The following is a 15,182-nucleotide window of genomic DNA, read 5'->3' on the forward strand; positions in this document are numbered from 1 at the left end:
AAAAGAAAAGAAAAGATTTTCTACCCTTCTGCTCTTTGCAGCCCCAGTTGGGCACTGTGTGGCTGACATGGTCTGTTCAGGGAGTCCTGCTGAAAAGTCAAGCATCTCATTTGTATTATAACAACACAGCTGCTTCATAAACCAATTTTTAACAGTTTTGACATATTTAAGGCAATGGTCTTTCTGTTTTCATCTATTTTAGTGGGCAATTTGCATCATACATCTTGTTTTCATGGAGAGTGCTGTTGTCTCTGTGAAAGCTGACCTTTTTTCTTCATCAGACTGGATGTCATGCATGAACATAGAATGACGTACAAAAAGTGGTTCTTACCACTGAAATGTCACTGAGTGCTCCTGGTGTTATGGAGCTCTGCTGCCATGAGGCCACCAAGGCAAATGCCACATAGGGAGGATGCCTCAGCAGAAAGTTGTGTTAGAGCCATCTGTTAGGGCAGGTCCCCTGTGGCCTGCATGCCCACCAGGTCTCATTGGTATAGCTACTTCCACCACATGCATGCAGAGGTGTCTGGAAATCAGGATTTCATCCCTTAGGTTTTAGTCCTGATGATTTCAGGTTCAGCAGTGATTGATTATGAGTTTATTACTAATTTAACAATTTAACAATTTAATTTATGAATTTATTACTAATTTAACAATCTTGTACTTTTAAGCTAATCTTTAATTGAAGGCAGACTCATCAACGCTAGAAAATCCTTCAGCCTTCAAAAAATAATCACCAGTGGAAGTGTCTTGAAAACAATATGGAAAGACATCCCTCATCTCTACTAATTCCTATAAACCAGCAGTATTCCATTGAAGCTAAGGAGCTTACTCTCCATATTTTAAATGCAATGAAAGTATTTATTTTCTCTCTCATTTTTCAGTTTCTCTTTATTTATACTTTACCAGATTGTATCTCTTTGTTGAACAACATCACTGGTGTAATTTTTATTTCTTATCCTTTTCTGCATCCATATAATATAGCCTTTCTTCAGTATAGTGTGAACCTGCTGATTTCATTTTCAGCCTGAACTGTTGAACTTGTGTTGTTCTACGGCATTCAAAAGATACAAAACTATGGAGCTCACTGATCACTCCTTTTAAATAGTCAGTTACATGTATCACAAAGCATAAGACAAGATTATTTCTTTATTATTTACTGGTAAAATAAAGAAAAAAAAACAAAGTGTTTTCTGGGATCAACACAAGTAACAGCTCCCCAGACGTGATGAGCTGGGAATATATCTAATTCTGGTTATTTCTAGAGAAAGATATCTGGAACAGAGGATCCATCTATTGCTGGCAGTAGAGCAGCACCTATGTTTATGCCCCATGTATGTAATGTGCACTTTCCTGAGTATGTTGTTAACAAGTACTTTAGGAAGAAGCTTTCTTTCATTTTGTGATTCTCTCCTGTGTGAAGCAATAGCTTTCCTCCATGGAGAGCAAGGAGCAGTAACGCTGCTTATCTCTAAGAAGTGATAGTGCAAACACTCTTTGTCAAGAGGTCTGAGCAATTAAAGACTCCTTTAAATAATTACTTTTAAGTAAAGTCAAGTGCTAGAAAATGCAAGCTTAATTATTTCCCTGACAATAGCTGGAACAGGGAGATCCTTGGGGGTGTGGAAATGCTGCACACACACACCCCAGTGAATCCCAGTCCAGAGCCAGAGGCCTGGAAACTAGAACTGCACTGTAATCCATCATGCTGCTCAGAAGACATTCACAGCAGCTTGGAATGGCCACTGCCTCTCTGACAGTCCCGCACTTGTACCAGGGCTGCCCGCTGTGTGCCAGTTGCTGGAGAGCACCAGAAGGAGGGCACAGTCAGCTATTGAGGCATCTGGGCCTTGAAGGGAAAAAAAGGACAATCAGGCCCTTCTTATGAGGTGCTGTCCTGCCAATCATTCCCTTATGCAGTTACAACAGAAGGAGAATTCACCTTCTAAAGTGAATAATTGTGCCTGTCAGGCAAGTCTTTACAATTGCTTTAGCATCCAACACAAGCTCATTGATTGCATTAAGGATAACAAGAAACAGTCCTCCTAGGCAGGCTGCCTATGGGGTCCCATCTCTGTCAGGAAGCTGCCTGCTGGCTGAAGAGCCACAGTTTGAGAACTAAAAAAATTACAGACCAAAGCTGTGCTGATTTCACAATGCTTCTTGCAGCCCATTGAGTGACTGGGGGGGCTGCCGCCCGCTGACACCCATGCCTCAGGTGGAATGCTCCTCTGAGTACATTTTACAGTGAATGCCAGACTGGTGCCTTGCTTTTCATTTGAGAGCATGCCTGCTTAAGCAGCCCCATAGAATTCCTAGTTAAAATGCAAGCCAGAGAGACTGCATGTCTTCAGGGGTTGATAACGAACTAGAATCAAAGCATTTCTCTTTCAGATTAGCAGCAAGAATCTAATCCGGGTCAGTGATAATCCTCCAGCGTCTATCGAGCCATATCCCACAGACACCACTCCATCAGAGGGCTCCCCGACTCCATCGTCCACAGACACCACACTGAGAACATCCACAGACACCACACAAGGATGGAAGTTCCCCCTGGGCTGGGGGAGCTGCTTAGCTCTGCAAGCAGAACAGGAGAGCATATGGTGTTCTGGCATCATCACCATTCATTTGCAACTCCAGAAAGTGGTGGAGTTGAAGCTGATAACCCTGGGCTGAACTCCTGACAGCTTCCCTTCTCCCTGTGCCTGCGCCACATTTGCCCGTACTCACAATCTGTGTGCTCATCCTCACACAAAACTCGCCTGCTTCCAGTTTTCAGTTCCCTTGCACACTGCCAAAGTCCTCCAAACCCTTTCCATTTATTTTTGCTGCAGAGCAAAGGTCCATTCTCTCCTTCTTCAAAAGCTTCCCGTGGGTCGTGTACAGCAGCTTCCCAGTCAGGGATACAGGTTTGGGCCAGGAAGCAGTGTTTACAGCAACAGCTCTGCTTTTTACCATGGGTATTAACTTGACATGCTGTGGGCTTCTGCTTCCAGCAGTATCGCTGCAGTGGAAGCACCTCTGCACCAGCACTGCTTTCCCACGTTTTGTGCAGCTTGGTGGTGTTCTGGTTTTTCTTCCTTTTGAGGATGATTATAGGAGGAACAACTGAATTTCTCTCTTTTCTGGAGCTCAGAGTCTGAGGAATCACATACAATCCACAACCAGCCTTCTCCATCCCTTGCATGACTATTCTGTCACTTCCCAGTCTACCGAGTACCTAAGAGTGGAGACAATGAGGGCAGCTTCAAAGCCAATTAGGTGGGATTACCCTGTCTGTTAGACAGCTGGGGCTCAGCGTGTGCCTGCCCTCCCTGTTAGCCAAGAATTCCCATTGCACGGACCCCACCAACCTTGTCAGCACGTAACCATTGCCTACAACAGGCAGTCAGGTAAGCCTGGCGGTGCCAAAAGGAGCTGAAGCTCAGATATGAAGAGGTGATGGATTGAGTGGGCAATGTATGTAAAGTCAGGCTTGAAGATATAGTGCAGCTCCATCTTCTTCAGGGCTATTAAAGTAAATTAATGACCTGGAGCTGTGTAGGGGTTTCCAGAAACAATACTGCTATGGCCAACTGGCCGCCGCTCGCAGCCCGTAGGAGGGGGAGATGGTTATTCTCCAGCAAATTGCCTGCCTAGGCACCACACCATACATACTCTATCTGACAGATCATAGCACAGAAACAACAACTGAAACTTGGAATAACAGCCGAGAGTGTAAAATATGAAGTTGTCTTGGAGGAATATGAACCAATCGTAATCTTTGACGGGACCCAGCTATTTCCAAAAATTTCACAGCACTCCTTTCCACGCTGACAGTTTCGCAGGCGCTCAGAAGTCGCTGTGCAGATTTGTATTTGCTTTCTGCCCCGAGCATCGATCACGACAGAAGCGGTGGGGCAGCCCCCGAGGAGCGGGACGGGGCGGAGCGGGGCGGAGCGAGGCGGGGGCGGTGCGGGGCCGGGCGGCCGTGCCAGCTGCAAGCCGTCGCCGCGGAGGCAGCAGCGAGGGAGCTGGGTGTCCGCGGAGGTTCCGCGGCGGGCGGGACATCATGATCTTGACGCGTAAGCTCGGAGGGGTGATGGGGTGCTGTCGGGCCGGGGCTGGGCTGGGCTGGGCTGGGCTGGGGCAATGCGGTGGGGTTTGGGGCTGCAGGGCGTCCGCTCTCAAGGCAGCGCAGCGGTAACGAAGTCTTGCTTTCTATGCTTCTCTCTCCCCTTTTTCTTTTCCTTTTCCTTTCCTTTCCTTTTTTTCTTTCTTTTTCTTTTTGTTTTTCTTTTTCCTTTACATTTTTTTTTTAACTTTTCTTTCCGGACGTGCTTACGAGCCGGGAAGCGCTGCGCTGCCTTTGAAGCCGTGCGTCACATGAACCCGGTGGCCACCAGGAGCCCGGTGACCGCCAGCATGTCCCACAGACAGCCGGGGCTTCGATCCCTGGGGAGCATCGCCCCCCGCCCCACGGGCAGTAGAAGGCCCGAGCCGGGGGCGGCCGCAACCTCACCCCCACCTCAGCTGGCAGTGACTTGATTTCCACCACCACTGTGAAGCTGTTGAGTGATGGGTTGCCATTAGGCCACTGGGCGCTTTTTCCAATCAAGGGCGCTTACTTATGGATGCGCACATGGTATAACAGTTCATTTCCCTCTCAGCCCCTGCCATTCCCTCACCCCTCGGTTCTCCTTGGGAAAATAAAAATATTGAACAAATAACTGCATGAGAGCAATATCTGTGGCTGGGTCAGAAGTGTCTGTCTGATGTGTCACACTGCATACGACATGTGAATTAAAAGACCAAGGAATGTATTTCTGTCTTAGTCATCAGTCAGAGATGGTTTTCTTTTTTCCAAGAGTAAGCACGATCTGTTTGAAGAAGTTCTCAGGGTCAGACCAGTGGCACTACTCTGGTCAGGTTATATTTTAATGCTTTTCCTAGTGATCTGTAGGTAGGCAATGGCCAGGCAGAGTCTGTGTGAGCCTTTGAGCATGAGTCTGGTCCGTGTCAGATGATGAAGCACCCATCAGGCACATGGTGTTGGTGCCACACTGCCTCCCCTCCAGGTGCCCTCGGCGGCATCCTGCGGGCATCTGCTCTGCCCAAAGAGATCCAGGTGGCCGGGAAGTGAGGCTGTGTCCCTCTAACATATGGGTTCAGGTTACTGCTCCAGTTTGCCTGCGAAATCGTGATTAGGGCTGAGGCTCTTTGATTGTGGAGCAGAGCCGAGCCAAAGGAAGATGTAGATGCTGTTTGGGAGAACTCCTTTCATCTACAAGGTCAAGGAATCAAAGCATTTGGCGCTACCTTTGTAACCTCTGGGACCTCTGATCTCTTTATCTTCCTTTAAAGTAACTTGGTTTGTTAATCAAGTTATTATGAAAGGGAAATGCAGATGCTTTTTTTTTTTTTAACTGAATGGAGCTGTTGTTAAATTCTATTTCTAAATAGTAGTTAAAAGCAAGAATATCACACCGTCTTTTTTTGCTTTTCTTTCTGAATCTGTTGCATAGATCCAGTTTAGGATTTGTTAATTCTCAAGCCAGGATCTCCCCAGCCCATGCTGCTGGGCCCAGGGAAGGGCAGTGCTGGGCACAGAGCCTCCCCAGGGACCTTGTGTCCTGTGCGAGGGTGGGAAGGAAGAACTGAGGTTGTCCTTATGGCCTAATCTAGGCTGTTTATAGAATCATAGAATTGCTCAGGTTGGAAAGGACCTTCAAGATCATCAAGTCCAACCACAAAATGTTGGGGTTCCTAGGATATGAGAGATGATTTAGTTTTACTTTTCTAATCCATTACATTTTAGGCAATGATTTGTTTCAAGCATGAGAATTTGAGTTCTGCAAATATTTAGAGATGCAGTTTGCATGATAACATTTTTTGTTGTTTTGGTGGTTGTTTTTTTTTTCCTTTTCTAGTCAGAATACCCCAGAGTGTTATATTTGGGTTTCTTCAGAGATTCGAATTACTCTTATAAATCCCCTTAGATTGGAATTTTGCTAGTCATTTCAGTGTAAACACAACTACACCCTTGTCTGGTGAAAACGAGATGGAGGTGGAGAGCTCATGTGCTTAACAGGATGGTCCCACACTGTAAACAAGCGCTTTTCATGCTTAACTATCCTTCCTAGCAACAGGAAGAAGGAAATGAGGCTATGCAAAAGGACCCTGACACATTTCATACAATGCCAGACCCACCCTCACATTCATACAGTATAACCAGAAGACTTGGGAAAATAAAAATAACTTCAGATGTTTCCTTTTCCTTCCTGTGCATATTACAGAAATACAGCAATCAAATGATCTGCAGTTCACAGAAAACTTGATGGTTTGATCACCACTAGGTTAGGAGATGATGCCCCCATATAATTCATATGTCTTTACTGAGTATCATACTGTTTGGCATAAGTTGCAATTCTCAGTGTTTCACAGTGTTTCATGACTTATTGAACACTGTATTCTCTCTTGCTGTGCAGTGAATGCCAAACTTCTGTAATTCTGGTAATTTCAGCAGTTCCAGGTGTATTTCTAAGTTTTTCCTTCTTTTCCTTTTTATTTTCTCTTTTGTTTCCCTCCTCCTCCTTCCCCTGTTTTAAAGGAAAAAAATAACCACTGTGAGCAAGTCCATGAAAGGGGCATGGCTGGAACTTTCTGGTTCTTTTCCCTGGACTCTTACTTGGCCATGCTTCCTGATACCAATTAATACCCTTTTCTGCACAGCAAACCTTTGAAATCCATATGTTTGTTAACACAGTATGATGCCACTTGGCATAACTGGCAGCAGTAAAGTCATTCTTGTGTTAACCAGTTAGCTGTAATTCTCTGATTTTCATTATCTGGCAGTTACTTGTAATACTACACACTTTTCTGAAGCACCTCTTCTTCTTTGGAAGAGCATGCTGAGCCCTGTTATTCATGAGGGGGAAATAGTTTCAAATATTGTCATTTGTTTCCCTTGTGAAGTGCTGTGCTAGACTGGACAGGATCAGGAAAAATGTTATCCAGACTCTCTCTTAATAATGACACAATATGATGGCCCACTTATTGCTGGTGGTGAATTTTTTTTTAAGTCCAAAATGGTGCAGAATTCCTTAGGCTTGGTTTTAAATATATTTATGTTATATATGTAGATAAACCTCTCCATTCACATGTACTTCTCAATCTGTGCAAAGAACTTCCTGAGGAGATGCATGAAGAGCATTCACTTAAGCCAGAGATTGGGAAGGTCAAACCGTGCCTAACCCATTCTTGTTCCTTGTGGAAGACCTGGAATTAAGAAAAATATACCCTCTGCATTCCTGTGTTTTGGGGAAGTTCTTTCTGTGACCCTGTGAATCCGCAGGTCTAGGTGCTTGTAACTCTCCGTAACAGTTATGATTGTTTTGGGAAAATCCAGTTTTGCACCTTTCGTGTTGATTAAGGGAAATGAGCATTCAGCTGGGGCACTACGAGCTTTAAGCTTGTCTGTGCCACTGCCCCTGGAGCTTCTGACCTTTATATCTAGTACTGTACCATCCACCATACCCATCCCTGTATGGGGTCATTGTTGGAGTGAGCACTGAATGCTTATGGTGCAAAGGAGGTCCTTTTCCCAGATGGTTCTTCTTACATGTGCTGATGATTTTGAGATTGAATCTGAACAATCTGAAAGTAACTGAATAAAGCCTACTGTGAGCCATTGGGCAGCTCATATCTGCCCTCACACCCACTATTCTTTCCTAGATCTGAACAGGTGGCCCAGACTCTGAGAGGGTGCTGGTGCCGTGCTTGGGAGTCACGGTGGTTAATGTCTACCCTTCTATCCCTGTTCAAAGGCCATTCTCACCAAGTCATCTCTGAGGGAAGAGGAGGTTAAAGTCATCTGCTGTTTCCCAATCTTTGGAGGAGGATTCTTTTCTCACTCTGGAATCTGTCAACATGACCTCCTTCAGAGGATTTGGCTAAATGCTTTCTCTGCCCCAAATAATCCTCCTCCAAGACCACCCTGTGTTAATCAGGCCAGATAAACAACCCACGTGCCCAATTATTTCTTAAGAGTTTTTTTTTTAAGTCACTTAACATCTTATTCCTCTTCATTTCTGAACCTTTTAAAAATGAATGGGAGAAGACCATCTTTAATCAATAAAAGAAATTGTTCTTAGGCAGGAAAGTTTTTGTTTTGTTTAAACAAGGTTAATTTTTAATCTTTCTCTATATGTAAAAATCATTTAAAATAAATAGTGATCCTGATTTACAGTGCACAGTCCTGGTTTACAGTGTACTTGATGGTAAGTGCCATGAGGCACTGCTATTCCTCTTGTTGCAGTGAAGACCTCCTAGGGGTGGGGGTGGCTGATGGGACTTTGAGAAAGAAGTCTCATTTTAGATATTTAGTTATTGTTAAGAGTAATTGAAAGGACCGTGAACCTGATTTCAATATGCTGAAGACTATGAAAAGGAGATTCAAGTTAATTAGGTTTTGACTCACAGAAGCGGCATTGTGTTTCCTGGGCTTGCCAAGAGGATTGATGTGCAATAAAAGCTACTGTGTTATGTAACCTGCTACAGTTGGTAGGAAGGAAAATTAAATGCAGCCAACAGACATCTATTCTGATATTTTGGAAACCAGTCACACAGATATATAAAGATATATATATTTTTTAAGTCAGTTTAAGGGAATAATCAAACTTTAAACTCCATAAGTAGAGTCAAGACATTTGCTCTTTCAAAAAGCTCAGATGTAAAAAATTGTTCAAGCTTCCTGATTTTTTTTTTCAAAGAAAATATCAATATATGATCTTAAACATCTGTTTCCTTATACTCCTTCTTCATCTGTTCCCACACAAATTCCAAACATATTCTGTTTCTTCTCCCAGTGTCCTGTGGTTTATATATAACATCAGCAGGATAGTTTCTGTTTTGCTGCAAGGCTCCCTAACTTGAAAAAGCCATTCCCGTGTTTAACAGTGTTTCTTCAATGATCATCACATAGCTGAGAGATATTTGAGTAACATTCCCCACCACCACTTCTTTCCAGGGCTTCTGTGACTAGAAAGCAGTATTTGGTGCCATATATGGTTTCTTTCAAGAAGTTATTTTCCTCCCAGAAACTTCTTGGTAAGAAATATTTTCTTTAAATTGTGTGCATCCATATTCACTTGAATTGATTATTGAGGTAAAGTGGAGATTGCAGCATATGTCACTCAACTATAAAAGATCAGTTGAAGCATGAAGATGTGCAGGAGCATACCAAAATAGTTGGCCGCTACTGAAAAGTGCAAATTGAGCTTTGAAGGTGAAAAGAAGAAAGAGACCCTCTTAGGAAGGTGGTTAGTTTGTGATTCAAAACCTGCAAGCTCATCATCAGTACAAAATCCATGCCTGTTATATATTTTCTATGACTCGCTGGTTCTTCAAGGGATGAATCCTTCCTGGATTGAATGTGTCTGACTAATATTTTAAAATAGTGATGTAAGTAATCATGTAGAATAAGGAGATTCCAAATGTGTTAGAAACTTGGCAAGAGCTTTTAATGAGATTCTCAAATTCTCTAGCTTTCAGTGGTTGAATATTTATTGACAAACTTACCAAATTACAGTGTTTAAGGGTATTATCCTTACAAAATGTTTTCTTTCATTAATTAAATGTTTGCTTTCTTCAGTGAAGCGCTCGTTTCCTGAAAGGTGTGGAGCAGTAACTTAATAATACTGCCTAAGGAATATTTAACTGTATTGTTCCAAGAAAAAACAGACTTGTGAAAAGGCATTTAATTATTATCAAGCTACAGTAGCGCATCTTCAAAGTGAAAGTCATATGGGCTCATGGATTCATAACAGGCTAAGTCTTCAGAAGTCATACTGTCCACATTTTAAAGAACTGCAGGCATATGACAAATTAAACCAGTTTTGTTTGTAGACAGTTGCCATAGTGTTTGTTCCAGGTTTGTCTCAGATTTCACACCCATGTTCATGTATCACTCAGTCATGTAGACTGAGTGGTTGGAATAGTTCGTTCAAGTCTGGAGCTGGGAATCCAGTTTGTGTGTCAGGGATGCAATTCAAGCACTTGGAAAAATGATTGCTTGTACTTGGGCAGTGGAATTCTACCCAAAGAAGAAAATTGCTCATATCTGAGCTACAGCTGGCCTTAAATATGATACTGAGTGGTGCTGAGATTCTTGATAGCTCACTCAGGACGGTGTTTCAGAATTGAACATCGATTTAGTGAAGCACCAGAAATTTCAGAGGGACATGATGTGTAGGGACAGTTTCTGATATAAACAGAAAAAAAGAGTGCAGCCATTAAATGGGAGCATTGGGAAACAATCAGGCAGTTGGAGATTTTTGCATTTCAGCAAGGAGCAAATGGTTTCATTGCTATCATGTGTGGTAAGAATTCAAATTGTCTGCGCTGCATAGGAGAGAATCACTCATGCAAGCTAGAGCAAGAAAATGCTTTTGTATTCAAATTTTATCTTCTTTTTCACTTTCTTCTGAAAAAAATAGAAAATGGTGAATTTCAGCTAGAATGACCTGGTCAAAATTTAAGACCTAGAAGAATCCCAAACAAACTGGTTCTTAGGTATGGCATTGGAGAGGGGCCTTCAGCAGTGGAAGTCCATTTTAGCTTGGATTTTATTTTAACAGTATTGATTTGACCAATCTAACTAGAGACTTTTACAATCTACTCTCTTAAAAGAGCCAGAAGGTGAGATGAGTAGAACTGATTTGTGGAGGTGTTAATATAGCCATAAAGGTGTCTGAGCTGAGGCAATAGGAAACCATCTGCTTGGAAGAACTGTTCATATGATGTTTAGCACTTAGGTGAAAATGAAGCCAATTCATGACTGTACAAAGATACATCTGGTTTGCACCTTTTCTTCAAGACCCTGAAAGAGCTGTTGCTTAAGTTGCATGTTGTTTCATGGAAACAAAAAGCAAGGAAGAACAGAAAAACAAAACATCCTTCTAACTTGTGACTTGATCTTGCTAGTCCTAGCTATACTGCTGTGATTTTTTTTCTTTTTTTTCCTGAAAGGACATGATACCATCAAACTATGGATTTTTTATTTTCAGTGGGAAGGGAGGTACCATCCAACTAAAGATGATACACATCTTAAATTTTTCTCTTCTGCAGTTGCTGTATAAAACCAGTTGTGAATTGATTTAATTTTGCTATAAAACATTGAATCTGCACATTTGCAGTGTCAGGAACCAAGATTAGCCAGAAGAAGTTTGAAGTTCCCATTTTCACTCACTGGTTTGGGGAAGAGTTGTATCATTCTAATCCCCCAGGAAGTGGGTAAATAAGGACTGATAGTTCCCAACCATACACAAAGGGAACTCCAACCCTTGATTTGAACATGAAGACCAGCTTTGTGAAGTGGACTAGCAAATAAAGCTGTTTCCAATAAAAATTTCCTGTTTCCTCTTTAACACGTTTGCCTGCTGTTTGCTTACACAACACCAAGAATAAAGACTTCATTGTATTCCTTCTTTTTGTTGTTTTGTTTTACTTTCTAAGAGAATTTCTTGTGTATCAGAACATTTAGAAATAGTGCTGTTTCTTTCTTGACAGCGTTTCTTTGTACAAGAACCTCCTGTTGTTGGAGGCGGGAGGCAGGACAGTACATACGTCTGAATGGACATTTCTTTTGCAGAATATATACTGAATTGTAGGTTATTGTAAAGATTTTAAATGACGTGGGTGTTTGATTTTGTTGTCATGGCCAGCATTAGGCAGGAAGTGGCCCTGCAAGGCTGGAGAGGAGGGAGTGAGACCAGGCCCTTGCCCATAGTAAGCTATGTCAGCTTGCCAGGACTTTCATCTGAATCATAGAATGGCTTAGGTTGGAAGGGACCTTCAAGACAATCTAATTCCAACTCCCCTGCTCTGGGGAGGGTTGCTATCCACTAGATCAGGCTAGATCAGGCTGACCAGTGCCCCAGTCCAACCTGGCCTTGAACAGCTCCAGGGATGGGACATCCACAGCTTCTCTGGGCAGCCTGTGCCAATGCCTCACCACCCTCTGAGTAAAGATTTGCCTCCTAACATCTGATCTAAATCTCCCCTCTTATAGTTTAAAACCATTCCCCTTTGTCCTATTGCTATTAGACTGTGATAGGTGTTCCTGAAATATGCTTGTCATGGGAAATTATGTTTACCTAGCCTAGCTGATGGACAGGTGCACTGGTGCTTTATTGCTCTGCAACTCTTGTGGCCAGCCAGGGGGAAACAGTGTATTTCATTGCCTAGATGGACTTCTTCGGGGATTCTCAAAAGCATTTGGAAGCAAATATGCTTTGAAAGTCCTAACGACTGATACCTGAGTGACCATAAAATATGACTTTCGCCTAACTTGCGCATGTATTTGGAGAAAAGATAGTTTCTACAAAGATCTGTTGAAAAGTCTGATAAATGCATATTCTTAACTTTTTAGCTTTAGATATACTTTCCAAATCATATACCCAAGGTACTTGTTAAAGGACCTTTGAACAAATATTTAAACGCATGAAAGAGCCGCTGCAGTAGTAAGGAATCTGACACTTATTTTGATTGCGCTACAAACATATAGCTGCATTTTTAGACAAATAGTGGTTATTGGAGATCACTTAATTTTTAATCAGGTAAAATTCTCTTTCAATCTAGTCACTTCTGCAAGATGTGATCTGTAAAATGCTATGTTTTATTCTAAGCAGTCTTAAAAATTAATCTTTTTTTTACTTTAATGTTTTCATTTCATCTGATATAGCAATATTCTGTTACCTGTTCTTGCTGTACATGTTTTGAATACATTTTAGTAGCTTTTTTTTTTTATCATGTACTTCCCAAAGATGCCAAAATTAAAACACAACTTGGTGCAAAGCTATACAATTCCTTGCAACTGGCGTTGAAGAATGCTTTTTCTTAATGAGTAGCTAAGTCACTGTGTCTGTACGTGCTTGTTCTCATGTGGTTCTATAACCCAAAGGTGAAGCAAACACGAGTTACACAAATGCCTGCTTGTCCTGATTCCAGCGAGAGTAGGTTTTTAGCTGTTTATTTATATGGAATGTTGTGCTTTGGCTCACCTTAACCCCTTGACTTGGATATGTATCTTAGCAAAGCAGTCTGGAAAAGCACAAATACTTTAACCCTGGTGTAGCTGTTTGGAAAATCAGGGGGGCACTGCCATCATTTTAAAGACCCTAAAACGTGTCTGCTCTTTCATCTGATTTTAATTTTGAATACCTGTGTCTCACAGGGTATATTTCATAACGTGCCAAAAAGTCAAGTTGTTTTGCTTATGTTGTGTTTGGCTCTTCACCTATATGCAGTAGCTTGTATTCTGAGTAATTGTATTGAACTCTGCAAAGTTTTTGCAGCAGGTAGCAATGATAACCTGTCCAAGTAGGTGGCAAAATTGTCTACTCAGTTGGACATAATGAAGCTTTTATGTTTTGGTTCATCAGGAAGAGTGAATATAATCAAAGCCAAATGAACATAAAGAGTTTCTGATTGTTTGCTGTCTGCTTGTTCTAAGCAGGGAACTAAATTCCCAGGAGCACTTTCTTGAATTTTTAGAACAGAATTAACCCAATCACTTTCCTCAACATTTGGCAAATACCCTAAATGCCCTGTGTGTTTTCCTGGTTTCTGAGCTAATGAGATAACATTTTCTTTATTTCTGTGTCTATAAGGTAACAAATGAATTCATGTACAATTTATTCATAGCCTCATATAGCCTATGTTTGGAATGTTTCTTTTGGTGTTACATATGTGAATAATTTCATTTTGCAGCATGCTGTTTTGGGCAGTGAGAGGGAAAGTTTCACTAGCTTTCCTGTAATAGACCAAGGCACTCACAAATACCTTGAAGATCTCTAGTGGAACTAAGTTCTTGCTGGGCAGTAAATACCTACTGCGGTACAGTGTGTCAATTGTTCCTGGGCTGTCAGTATTATCTATAAGATGTTAAAGCACATGGCTATACAAGGAATTTCTATCAAGACAGAATAACTACACCAAGAGGATCATAAGATTTGTTGAATAAAAACTCATGTTGATTGCAGTGCTGCTGTCTCTAGCATTAACAAATCCTGTGCAGAATGATCTGTAATTCCTGTTGTTTTCATCTGTGCCTGTCGAATGATGACCTTTTGAGAAATTACAGGTGAATGCTAGGATATGTGAAGAGAAGCAAGCTCAGATAAGCAGACTTGAGCTTCCGTTCAAAGTTGCTGAATGGTGAATGCATCTTTACGCTTACTTTGTGACAGGATCAATGGAAGTGGTAGGGAGGAGGTTTTTGCTCTGCAGATGGCATGGTTTAGTGGGTGTGGTGATGATAGGTTGATGGTTGGACTAGATTATCTTAATGATCTTTTCCAACTTTAACGACTGTGATTCTGTGACTAATGGGAGGGTGCTTTGTTTCTGTCCTTTTCCAGAAATCGAGGCCAAGGAAGCTTGTGACTGGCTGCGAGCTGCTGGCTTCCCACAGTATGCACAGCTCTATGAAGGTAGGCACCTAGGCTTGCGGTTGACTCTTTGGGACATTGATACAGAGAAAGCATGTAGCTTTGTTTTGGGACAATGTGTTGTAATATCCAGCACTATAGGAGGGTCAAGAGTATGACTGAAGTGCCAGTCCATAAGCAGTTTTAGAGACCAGGTTGCTTTCTGCTACAATCCACACACAGAGACATACCAAAACCAATGAGACTCTGAAATACTCCTGGAGTTTAAAATTTGCTTCAGATTTCTGCTTTAGTCTGAGTCATCCTTGTTTTTTTTTTTTTTTAATCATTTTTGCAAAGGTTTTCCTCAAGTAGAGCTCTAATGTTTTTATTCTCTCTCTGACATACTGACACAGTAGAAACTTGCAGTTTTACCTGGCTGTTTTAGCTCTCTTGCTCTGATGCAGAATGACCTGCAGAAGTTTGATTTAAAGAGGGACATCCTAAATATCCCTCTTAATGTGTTTAATTGTTCAGAGTTGTTTCTCCTCCCCTCCCATCCCATGAAATTTCTTGCATTGTTGCAGAGCTATTCTGCACTTTCTTATCCATCTCCTTTTTTATAAAGCAAATTCCAGCTTGTAAGAATGAGCTTAGAAAGTCCATTATTTATAGCAAATAACTGTTGGAAATTACAGCAAATGCTGAGCTGACCTTGAAAAATGACCTAGCTGAACTTTCATTTGCAGCTGTATTAGAAATATGAGATGATAA

At 41.8% G+C, this 15,182-nt stretch overlaps 1 protein-coding gene across 8 annotated transcripts in view; it reads left to right on the top strand.

Moving 5' to 3' along the window:
* DLC1 (DLC1 Rho GTPase activating protein) overlaps positions 1-15,182 on the top strand; it is a 229,030-nt gene that overhangs the window by 189,413 nt on the left and 24,435 nt on the right. For 7 of the 8 annotated variants that reach the window (XM_021395399.1, XM_021395397.1, XM_021395395.1 and 4 more), the window contains one exon: positions 14,400-14,471. In XM_021395399.1, the coding sequence (XP_021251074.1) occupies positions 14,400-14,471 (72 nt within the window). Of the gene's footprint in view, positions 1-3,951; positions 4,065-14,399; positions 14,472-15,182 lie in introns of those variants that run through there. The other variant, XM_021395403.1, reaches the window with a different exon arrangement.

Source organism: Numida meleagris, chromosome 4, assembly GCF_002078875.1.
Source record: "Numida meleagris isolate 19003 breed g44 Domestic line chromosome 4, NumMel1.0, whole genome shotgun sequence".
Lineage (NCBI taxonomy): Eukaryota > Metazoa > Chordata > Aves > Galliformes > Numididae > Numida > Numida meleagris.